Source organism: Psammomys obesus, unplaced genomic scaffold, assembly GCF_907164565.1.
Source record: "Psammomys obesus unplaced genomic scaffold, mPsaObe1.curated_primary_1811, whole genome shotgun sequence".
Lineage (NCBI taxonomy): Eukaryota > Metazoa > Chordata > Mammalia > Rodentia > Muridae > Psammomys > Psammomys obesus.
In genome coordinates this window covers 661743-673581 of record NW_026585690.1, presented here as the reverse complement: position 1 = coordinate 673581, position 11839 = coordinate 661743, and the positions used below count along the sequence as shown (strand labels likewise).

Below are 11839 nucleotides of genomic sequence, written 5' to 3'. Positions count from 1 at the left end.
TCTGTCGTGTGAGGATCACTTTAGGTTCACACACAAAACACTTAAAACATATAGTGCTTTGATAATGGCTCGCTGCTTTGTTAATATTTACTTGTAGGGGCTCTGTCCCTGGGCAATAGTCCGTTCAGCTGGGTGAATGTGAATTGTGCAGCATTACACGCGGCAAAAAGAGAGAGGAGGCGAGGGCTACGTCGATGCACGCCTGTAACCTCCAACCTGAGTGGCTGAGGCAGAAGGATATCAAGTTTGAGGCCAGCCGGAGGTACATAAAGAATTCTAGGCGAGTCATGATCCTCCTTTTTGAAAAGGAGGGTGTAGAAGCTTCGAGGAAAGATGGGTGGGATTGGTGGAGGTGGTGGGCCTCTAGGTTAGAGAGGTTTGGGGCGGGAGTGGAGCTTTCTCCAGGCCTCTGCGACCTCCCCTCCTCCTTCCGCATCCCTCCCCTCCCTTTCCCCTCTCTACCCCAGTTTGAGCTAACGGTCCAGTGGGAGCCCTGGGTTCTTAACCCTCTCCCGCCTCGGAGCTCCCGGCGTCCCCGGGCCTTTCTCGGTGCTGTGGGCAAGCGGACTCTTGTGGTGTGAGATCGGGTGGAACCGGACCCGGACGTGGAAGGGCGAGGGGCGGCGAGGGGCGTGGGCGAGCGCCGGGCTGCGGGCGGGGCGGGGCCGGAGGCGGGGCGGGAGGCGGGGCCTGGAAAGTTCGCGGCGGCCGCGGAGGGCTGGGCGGGCCTCCGGGAACCGTAAAAGGCTGGGGCGGGCGGGGTGGGTGTGGCCGTGCGGGGTGAGCGGAGCGCTGGTCCGGGGCGCGTCGTCCACCGCAGCCTCTCAGCCATGGGCGCCGTGTGGTCAGCCCTGCTGGTCGGCGGGGGTCTGGCGGGAGCGCTCGTCCTGTGGCTGCTGCGGGGCGACCCCGGGGCCCCGGGGAAAGACGGGAGTGCGGTGCCGCAGAAGGACGCCCCTCCAGCAGAGGCTGCGTCTCCGGGAGGCGGTCCGGGTGGCGGTGGCGGCCTGAGCCCTGAACCTTCCGAGCGGGAGCTGGGCTCTAAACCAGGTATTGCTTCTCCGGGGCTCCGGGCAGGCGTGCCAGGTGTTTGGAAGTTCATCAGGGAAGGGGAAATGAAAGCCACTTGGAGCCGTCCAGGTGGGTCCTGGCGGACCGGCTTCCCGCACCCCCGACTGAGCCCTCCCCAGGCCCCATCGCGTTCCGGGGCTGTGGTGTCCCGGAGAAGCCACGCGGGTCCCCCAGAGGCCGCGCCCCGCTCCTGCTGGCTCGAGCGGTCACCTCCAGCGGCTCCTCCGCCTGGCCGCGCTCGGCGCAGTGCTGGAGGCTGGCTTGGGGGCATCTCACAACCCTCTTCAGTCCCTGATGGAGCTGGGAGGGACCTCCTTCTGAGACGCAGTCCCTGACATCTCACACCACGCCTCGGATCTAAATTTGGGGTTAGAGAGCTTTGAGCGCTCACTCCCTACGGTCTGGATAGTTCTTTCAGGAAAGTAAAATTCTGCTTAGACTTGGGTCGTGAAGACCACCGCAGTTGAGGCTGTCCACAAACAGCCCAGGGTGGCGGCCTGCTAGAGAACCCAAGTCTGGTGAGAACTGTCACGAAGTTTAAATCTACACTTTAGAGACTCTGAAGCAGGCAACCAGCGCTCACTGGCACAAGCCCCAAATTCCCGTGCCCTTCTTTGCCAGCTGCCGCTGCCTGACAGAACTTATTTTTAGTGGTGGTCATTTGTAGCTACGAGAAAAATCTTTCCCACGGCTGGGTTTTGGTAAACAGTTTTGGTAAACGGTAAATTTTCTTCTGAAAATTAGTAATTCACAGTACTCTTCGTTGACATCTCACTTCGAAGCTCATCATTAAAAAAGAGACAAAATGAAGGGAGAACCCCCTCCCCCACCCGTGCTGAGTTAAGGTTTTAGGGAGCTCAGGCTTGTAGGGGAGCTGTTTAGGCAGCCAGGAAAGGAACCAAGTCTTTAGAGAACTTGATTGTGTTGATTGTGGAGTTTTAAGAACAGTTTTTAAAGTGTATACGTACGGGGAGTTGGGTGAGGGGAAAACATGTGTGTTTGAAGAGATTCCTTTTCCCTCAAGCCCCCCCCACTTTCCCCTCCCCCCCTCATGCGCTTGGGATTCCCCAGGCTGACTGCTCTGCCTGTTAGCTGGAGCGGGCCCCTGACCTGCACTGCTTCCAGGGAGTTCAGCAGTACTCTGAGGTACAGGGTAGCCATGCAGGCCTTTGTTTCACAAATGCCTCTGTGGCTGAGCCTTGTGCTCAGCTCCTGCCCCAACCCTCGGACAGCATTTTTTTTTTTTTTTTTTTTTGACAGGAGCCAAGTGATTTCACTTTGGATACCTGCCAGCATGGTCTGGACTGTGAGAGACTGCAGCTTGTCTCTTTACTCTCTCATGTTGTCCACTGAGACTCTGAGCATGCTTTTGGTTGTTGGCCCTACATATATGCTCTTAGAGCAGTACTCGGAATGTGCAAATAGGTACTTGAGTTTTACAGGGACTTGAACTGCAGATAGATATGAAGACAGCAGCGATCAACTTTCTCAGTTTTCCACTGTGAACCATCTAACGTTAGCACACTTTCCTTTCTTAGAGCATCTTCAAGGAAGCAACGGACATTTGATTTCTGAGACCACAGATCTTGGTACCTTGCAGAAAGCACAGAGAGCACACAGTGTTGGCAGAGAGTGTGTTCCCGATGGAAAGATTCCAGACACACACTCCAAGGCTGACTTCGAAGTGCCAAGAAATCAAAGCACGGAATGGAGACTCCTCAAAGGACAAGAAACAGTTGCTAAAGCAGCTGGGAGTGTGGCAGAGAAGCTGCCTTCCAGCAGCCTGCTCAGGGATGGAGCTGAATCTGCCAGCCTTGCACAGTCGGTCAGTCAGGACCCAGCAGGCCACGAGGACTGGGAAGTGGTGTCTAGGCACTCTTCTTGGGGGGATGTTGGTTTGGGTGGCAGTCTCCAGGCTTCTGGCTTAAGCCCACGTCAGGGAATGGACGATGGCAGAAGCAGTCTTGTGGGAGGCAGAGGCTGGGAAGCAGATGGGAAGGCGCCGTCTCTGGAACCGCAGCAGGTCAGCATCCGGTTCCAGGTGCACTACACCACAAGCACTGATGTGCAGTTTGTTGCAGTAACTGGCAACCACGAGAGCCTTGGGGGATGGAATGCATACGTCCCCCTTCACTGCCACAAGGACGGGCTTTGGTCTCATTCTGTCTTCCTGCCTGCAGGCACAGTGGTGGAGTGGAAGTTTGTGTTGGTAGAGAACAAGGAAATTACACGATGGGAAGAATGCAGCAATAGACGCCTACAGACTGGCCATGAGGATAAAGTGGTTCATGGGTGGTGGGGGATTCCCTGACTCAGTTTGCAAAGCATCCCCGAGGCTGCAGCAGGGTGAGGAAGAGGCTGAGGCTGTAGAGCACACCGCATGGTTTAAAGTAAGGGCGGTGTGATTCCAAATGTAGCCATCAGAGTTCTTTCAGATTTGCTAGTGTGGCTTCTGTCCAAAAGGTAGGAAGATATATGCATGCAAGCAATGCTTCCTGTGAGCTGGAACTTTTCCCTTGTTGCATTGACTGGTTTGTGCAGACACACCATTACTTGAGCGGGACTGCTCAGGGCCTGGGTAGTTGATTTGGCTAAAAGCCTGAGGTCTGGCCTATGGGCAAGGAGAAACTAATCAACTGCACAAGTATGAGGGAGAGCCCTTAGGAGCTCTTAGAATAGGAAGATTCCAATAAGCCTCGTTAAATCCAGCTAAAGCAGCACTGTTTACATTTAAAATTAACACTGTAAGGACTGTGACCAGTAAGGATCTGAGTGAAACTCAAGACTCCCTGTTAGTTTTTGTCCCATTTTAATGCTGAGGATAGGTGGGAAGCTGGCTGGTATGTCTTTGTCTTAGTGGTTGAAAGCCTAATCAGAGTTGGTCATCCAGGAAGGAGAGCATGAGAGGCTGTGAGATGCTGAGGTGGCTTGAAGGGTATGCTTCTATGAGGGCTGGGGGTTACAGGGCCATGTCTGGCTCCAGCAAAGGGTGCATCTGTCCTCTACCCACAGTGGCCTGGCCGGACCATCTCCGCTGTCCCACCCCACTCCCACCAGATCTCAACAAATGGGCTGCCCTAAGGAAGTTTTTTTCCATCTGTTACCTCTTCACTCTCCTTTCATACCAGTGAGTGAAAATCTATATAGGACCATGATACAGAAGAATCTTTGCTCTGAGAAATAATTATTAAGCATTAAGTTATAATTGAATAATAAATCCTGAATTTTAGTATCTTTATTAAATGCCTAAATTATTTGTTTCAATTTTAGCACTATAACCTAGATAGTAAATAACTGTATAATATTTTACATATAGAGAGAAAAGCAAACATCAAAAGTTACAGCAGACATGGAGAATCTGTTTTCCCTCTCTTGGGGAAAGTTTAAAAAAATTTTTTTTTTTTTTTGAAAGTCTTAAATGTTTTTAAAAACTTTGCTTAGAAAGGAATTTTTGAGGCAGAGTTTTTTTGTACCCCAGGCTTACCCCAATATTCATTATGTAGCCAAGTATGCCTTGAAACTGCATCCACTTCTCAAGTGCTAGGATTATAGGTGTGTGCCACCATACCCAGTTTTGTGCAGTGCCAGGCAAGCACTCCACAACTGAGTTACACCCCAGCTTTGCTGTTTTGAGATGGATAGCCCAGACTGGCCTGGAACTTGCTATGTAGCTAAGGATGATCTTCAGCCCCTGATTTTTCTACTTCCACCTTCCAAGCATTTGGATCAAATGAGTTTTTGTGTGAAAGCAGTCTTAGTACAACACTACAGTAACTATTGGCAAAACAGTATTTAATCCTGGCTAATAAGATGGCCTCTGCTGACAAAATCCTAGATTCAGTGGGAGGCAGCATTGGAAACTGCTTAGCATGCTGTTTGGAAGCTTTGGGCTCACAGCACTTTTGAGATGAATTCATACATTCTGCTTATGTATCTCATAATGCGGTCTGCAGAAGGTCCTGGCCATTACTTCACAATGCTCAAGCATCCCTATGAAGTAAAGCAATTCAAATAAGCCTCTAGAATTCTATTTCTAGTTACCTGATGAAATAAAAGTTAATCTTTCATTAAAGCCAACTGATTTAAGAAACTGTATATATACATATATATACATCTATTATTTATAGTTACAGATACATCTATTTTAATCATTTGACGCTGGGTGTGCTAGGAATGATACCTTTGTCACTTGAGAGCATTACAATGTTCCCCTGAGGGCATGCACACCCTCCTAGGGACTGGCTGCTGTAGCAGATCACCCACCTAACAAGGTACCAACACCTTGTCCCAGTCAGCAGCTCTTCCAGCTAGCAGCTGCCCTCCCTTGAGAGTCTCCCAAGACGAGCCCCTTCTGCCCTGTGGTGCCACCACCCTAAGGATCCTCCCCGTTTTCTGCACCCAACTTGTGGGAGGGAAATGACTTGAGAAACCAAGTGCAGCATTAACACTTTGACCTGAAGGAACACAGATCCCTGCTCACATTCCATTCCACTTGTGATAACTGGCCAGGTGATCACCCTACAGTTGGGGACACGGGGCCTCTGGCTTGGCAGCTGTCTCCATGACAACTGTGTGCCACTTTGTTTGGGTACAAGTGAAACACAGGTCTGTCGCCCTTGTTTCATTATATTTGGCTTGTATACAAATACTCCTGGTTTATTAACATTAAGGTAAACTCTGTTAATTCAATGTAGAAGTTATCTACTCATTTGTTAAAGAGTAACAAAGTATTTTCTTTCTTTAGTTTTATGCAAGAGGAGAGATTTCTAAAAGTTCTGATTGGGGGCACCAAAGTCTTATTGATTACTGATATTGACAGAACAATGAGTTCAAGGTCACCAAAAAAAAGGCTGCTGTTTGTCCAGCATGCTGGAGTTTGTCCTTCTGTTCTTGGCGCTGTATCCCTTAACACCATCCGAACACGTTTTTTTCCCCTCAGAACTCAGAATTTCTTTAAATGGAAAAAAAAAATGACTCTACTATCTTAGAACTAGTAAAGTAATTTAAAACAATTATACCAACATGATAAAGTTAGCATAAGTTAATACGTTATAATTTATGAATACTCTCAAATCTAGCTGCTGAGAGTGTTTGAGAGTGTTTTACCGTGACAGCATTCAAGAACTTTATTTCAAAATAGAGTTTACAGGGTATCTTTTATTAAATTTCACATAAAAGGAAAAAAGTCCACAGGGCACTAATTATATGTAACACCACCATTAATCAGGCGTCAGCCCTCTATAGAGAGCAGGCAAGCAATGCATCATTTTAGTAGCATTTTTTCTTGGTCTTTCACTTTCTGGATCCTCTTTTCTTGATTTCTGATCATTGAAGACATTGCTGAAAAAATCAATTAAGCAAAGTTAGATTGTAAAGTCAACTCAGGTTTTAAATCCCTTCACACTCATCTTCCAGGAGGGACTGTTAGCATACAGAAGGAGCCCAGAGATGCACAAACCTTCAACACAGCACACTTTTGTAAAGGCCTCTACAAACAAACATAACAGCCTCTAATAAGCAGGACAAGATAAAGGAGCATAATTTGAGAGGGCAATAGAGGAAAGCTTCCTTTCCTTTCATCTCCGGGGTCAGAAGTCACTACTGAAAGTAGTTAGGGAGAACTTCCCTGTGCTCCTGTGTGCATGCACACGAATGGAAATCCGTGAATGATTTTGCTCTTGCTGGGGACTTGACGCACAGTCCTACACATGCTACGCTATGTCCTAACACCAAGCTGCGTCTACAGCCTGTGCTTTACATTTTGATAAGTTCTGCCAAAAACCTCCAAAAATATCTGCTCAGAACTTCAAGCACTACCCTACTAGACATCACATCTAGCCCAAGGCACTGTCTTATTAAACAGATGCCACAAGTCTTCCACCCATATGACATAAGGAGGATGAACTCAGAAATAAAAATCAAAGTGTGGTTTTAAGTGGAGCAAAACAAAAACATAAAAAAAACCCCTACATTCTTCAAACAAACAAACAAACAAACAAAAACCCTCACAGCATGGGCAGTAAGTACCAACTATATTTTATAGGTTAAAAAAAAAAAAGACACAAAGTTAGGTGTTTAGGGAAGTGGGTGGAGCTGGTAGAGAAGGGGTGAGTGTGACCAAAATAAATTGTATGAAATTCTCAAACTAATTTTTGAAAAATGACTCGATAAGCTAAAAAGAAACCATTTCTCAGTGCTTAGGGAGAGCTGGGTTTATACAATTTTACTTGAGCTTTCTCCAGCAGTGACGTGATAGAACTTTGGTGTGTTGGAAGGCTGTGCACTTTAGCGTCGAAATTGCAGGGTCAGGTCCCAGCTCTCCTGTTCACTGCGTGACACAGGACTTACTGTGTTGTCTCGTGTTCTCATTTTCTTGTGACACCAGTAACAGCACCCCACGCCCATGCTGCTGTGAAGGCCGCATGAAGGCCAGGGCAGCACTGAGAGCAGGCCCAGGGTGCAAGTGGCTTAATGAATGCTGGCAGAAGCTCTTACTAACACGCTCACATTTATTGTATAAGCGTTTGTTGTTAGAGGCATATTTATTAGCCAGGTGCTATGGCGCACGCATGTAATCCCAGTACTCAGGGAGGCAGAGACAGGCTGGTCTACAAAGCCAGTCCAGGACAGCCAGGCTACAGATAGAAATCCTGTCTCAAAAAAACAAAACAACAACAAAAAAATCTATTTCTTATGTGTGGGTGCCTGTGTGTATGTGTGTATGTATCTTTTGTGAGCTTTCTCCCAGTGCTACAGCCTGGACCCAGGGCTTTTGTTAACTCGGCAAGTGTCCTGCCACTGAGCTGAACCCCTTGCTGAGGCGACCCCTGTGCTGTACCTTGGTTCTTCAGCTGCAAATCTTCTACCAGGGTTTGCAAACTTTCCAGTCTGTTCTGCAGTTTTCGGCATGTTTTTCCTGTTGTTTCTAGTGACGGAGACTGTGAATCTATTAGAAAATTGCTTAGATGTGATATTAAAAGTCTATTCACTATTTCTTTTATAACTTTTCAAATCACGTTAGAAAGCTTTTCTTATAGTAACTTCAAAACTCCTTTGAAATGAAAAAGCTTCCCACTGAAATGCAGCAACACCAGCTTCTTTGGGTTTGTTTCAAGTCAGTAAGACGTAATACTATTCAACTGCAAAGTATTAACCCCGACTCATGAGAAGTCAGTGACACACTGTGTGGGTCAGCTGTACAGCAAGCGAGCAGCTCCTCACTGGGGGCTGGGCGAGCAGGCTCTAACTCGGACACCTGCACACTTTTCAGTGGACCGTCACCTGGGTATGGACAGTCTATATGGCGGGAAAGGGCTGTGTGGATGTTGACACAGCACAGTGGTCCTACGATGTGGCAGCAGGACCTGACCAGGACCCAGCAGGACGAGAGCACTAAGTTCTGCCAGTTTCTGAAAATACTTGGTTAGCAAATGGAAGAGCTGGATTTTGATCTCAGCCCCCCCCCCCGACTAGATAAATAACTTTGAAAACCCTTTTGTTGACATAATTTTTTTTTATCTCCAAATACCCTTTTTGTCGTAATTATAGTATTAAAACTATCTGAAAGTTTTCAATTCAAGAGGATGAGAGACACTATCTTCGGAATATCTGAACAGATATAATATATAACACGGTGTCATATCACTGGGTTGCAGCACTGCCTCCTCTAGCATCACTCTTGACAGGTCCGTTAGCTGATTCTTTACACTTGCCTATGGTTTTCATGCTTTCTTTGAGATGGGTATCACTATGCAGCCAGGGACATGGAATCACTATGCAGCCAGGGACAGGCTGTCACTATCCTTTCCATGTTTCCTGAATGATCAGATGTCACAAAGAGCTTAGACACAAAAGCTAGAAGGTACAATGCACAAAACAGTAAACAATAAAATGTACTCAAATGTGACTAGGTTCTGATTTTTGTACTTTTTTAGGATCTAGAAATACATATGGTATAGAATATCAAAAGACTAAGATGTTTTGACAGTGACACCATTCCTGGTGTGGCTTATGCCTTATCAATGGGGATGACCCCACAAAGTGCTGGGCTGATTTTGGTCACTGCTGTGTAAAATGAAAAACATTTCAAGTCCAAATTCAACACATATGTAACACATATTCTAAAGCACTTGCTATAAATCAAATTGTTTTTTAATTATTTTTAAAAAATAAAAACTAAGCTTAAGATTTTTGATGAGATTTTTAATAAGCTTGTATAACAGACACCTACACTTTAAAATGTGTTAGCTGAAGGAAAGCCATGTTTTAACTAAGCAAGAGTGGAAAGTCTCAGCACTTAGACACAAAGTATTAAAAAAAAAAAAAAAGCAAAACAAAACAGAGGAAAGGCTCACTGTTCACGCCAGACATGAGTAGAAATGAGTTTACATATAGTATCTATGCTCTTATTATACTACGGTATGAGTGTGTGTACACAACGGGTGTGTAATTTAAGCAGCACATTACTTATAGCAGCAAATGCAGGCTGCATCCACGAGGAGTGTGCAGAATCCCGCAGTCCCTGGGTGTAAACACCAATCAGTCCCAGCAGCAATATCAGATCACTCTTACCTTTTGCAGGGTCGGTCGAATGAAGAGCTTTGGTAGACCGATACTGTGATGTGGAGCCTACTGACTCCTCAGCAGAACTAGTCAGGAGGGAGTGAGCTGGAGACTTCTTAGGAGAAGAGTTGAACGAGCGAGAAGCTGACATCTTCACAGATGGACTTGCTAAAGTTGTTTAAGGACAAACGTAAAAAGGCAGATTAGTTAAAAACGATGTACTGCTCATATATACATATGTCAGACCTCTCACAGGTAAATGCCAGCAATGAGAGAAATGGGAGGAAAGCAGAACTTTGGACAGTTATGGCCTAAAAAGAATTCTACCTTATGTGATGACTTAATCTTAGTTAACTTCACTAGATGGAGAGACGTCTGCCTGGATGGCGGAAAGACGCACCTTATATGTGGGTAGCACTGTCTATGGGCTCAGTCCAGCCTAAAACAAAAAGTGGTAGAGAAGCTTGCCCATGGGTGCTAGCTTCGTGTCTCCAGGATGGGCTTGGTACTGCCATCAGCTGGGACCATGAGGGCCCAGCATCATCACCCTTGAGTGTGAACCCAACAGGTGACACTCCAGCCAGTCCCTGGGCCTCCGCCTCCCACTGGGTAGACTTGTTGCCCCTCTTGCTGAAGCTTCAAGATTCTTAGGCTAAGCAACTGTTCTCCCCTAATACTAGCTGCAGATGGCCTTCTTGGACCCCCAGCCTCTGACCATGTAAGTTATTCTATAGTTACAGAAACATCATATGATTTTGTTCTTCTGGTGAACCCTGGCTTAGAAATAAGAATCCAGAGGTCTTGCTTCAAGTCAGATCCACTGGTAATTTGATCAAACTGATCTGGGACCGTCAATGTCCTCAGCTGTCTACAAAATCAAAAACAACAAAAAAATAAATTTTGTATAGAAGGTAATCTCAATCTGAGTCTCAACTCAGTTGTGAAATTTCTCATGGGGTGTCATGTAATAAAAACCAACTGGGTATATAAGAAGAAAAGATGACATGGTAAAAAATCAAGAGAAAAGTCTAAATAATAGATTATTGGTACACAGGGAAACCAGACAACTGAGCTGTCAGGCAGATACTTTCATAGATTCAAACACCTTGATTTCAAATAGCAGGTATGTTCTACCCAGAGAAAGACATAAAATTCCCTGAACTCTGCCCAAAGTTTGGCTATGAGTCTCAGCATCTGCTTTAATACCCTGCTGGGTTAAATCTTCAAGAGTCCCTCTGTGATAGGCTCCTGTCCTGTTCCCTGTTTTCTCCCTCTTCCTATGTCTATCCCATTTGCCTATCTGAATAAGGATTGAGCATCTTACCCAGGGACCTCCTTCTTGCTTAGCTTCTTTAGGTGCACAGATTTTAGTATGATTATCATATATTATGTGTCTAATACTCACTTATAAGTGAGTATATACCATGTGTGTCTTTCTGCTTCTCGGATACCTCATGACAGCCTACAGAATGGGAAAGGATCTTCATCAACCCTGTATCTGAGAGAGGGCTAATATCCAGAATATATAATGAACTCAAAAAGTTAACAGTAACAAATCAAGTAATCCAGTTAAAAAATGGGACACAGAACTAAATAGAGAGTGCAGGGAATCTAATGAAAGAAGGGGGAGATAGAAAGACCTTGAGGGGACAGGAGTGCCACAAGGAGAGCAATAGAACAAAGAAATCTGGGCCCAGGGGTCTTTTATGAGACTGATACTCCAACCAAGGACCATGCATGGAGATAACCTAGAACCCTTGCACAGATGTAGCCCATGGCAGCTCGTGTCCAAGTGGGTTCCCTAGGAATGGGAACAGGGACTGTCTCTGACATGAACTGATTGGCCTGCTCCTTGATCACCTCCCCCTGATGGAGAAGCAGCCTTACCAGGCCATAAAAGAAGACAATGCAGCCAGTCCTGATGAGACCTGATAGGCTAGGGTCAGAGGGAAGGGGAGGACTTCCCCTATCACTGGACTGGGGGGGAATGGGAGGAGAATAGGGAGTGGGGATGGGTTTGGGAGGAGACAAGGGAGGGGCTACAGCTGGGATGCAAAGTGAATAAATTGTAATAAATTATAAAATAAATTTAAAAAAGTGTGGTGAAAAAAATTCTGACCTAGAGTTCTATACTCAATAGTCCCTCAAAATAAGAGTAAAATATACAATTTCAGAAACTGAGAAAATTTATCATCCTCAAACATAT

General features: G+C 46.1%; 2 protein-coding genes across 2 annotated transcripts in view; one reads left to right on the top strand and one right to left on the bottom strand.

Moving 5' to 3' along the window:
* The first annotated feature begins 768 nt into the window (after positions 1 to 768).
* Stbd1 (starch binding domain 1) lies at positions 769 to 4309 on the top strand. Its single transcript, XM_055595920.1, has 2 exons — positions 769 to 1050; positions 2610 to 4309. Exons 1-2 carry the CDS (start codon positions 831 to 833, stop codon positions 3380 to 3382), a joined length of 993 nt encoding a protein of 330 aa, XP_055451895.1. The 5' UTR covers positions 769 to 830; the 3' UTR covers positions 3383 to 4309.
* Positions 3919 to 11839, bottom strand: part of Ccdc158 (coiled-coil domain containing 158) — a 54504-nt gene continuing 46583 nt past the window's right edge. The window contains exons 23-25 of the mRNA XM_055595911.1: positions 9643 to 9801; positions 7910 to 8017; positions 3919 to 6411 (exon numbers count right to left, since the gene is read on the bottom strand). Coding sequence (XP_055451886.1) covers positions 6335 to 6411; positions 7910 to 8017; positions 9643 to 9801 — 344 coding nt within the window. The 3' untranslated portion in view covers positions 3919 to 6334. The remainder of the gene's footprint in view (positions 6412 to 7909; positions 8018 to 9642; positions 9802 to 11839) is intronic.

Coding starts and splice junctions, on each gene's coding strand:
- Stbd1 (XM_055595920.1), top strand. CDS start 831: ATGGGCGCCGTGTGGTCAGCCCTGCTGGTCGGCGGGGGTCTGGCGGGA. Junction 1,051..2,609: donor GGAGCTGGGCTCTAAACCAG/GTATTGCTTCTC, acceptor TTCCTTTCTTAG/AGCATCTTCAAGGAAGCAAC.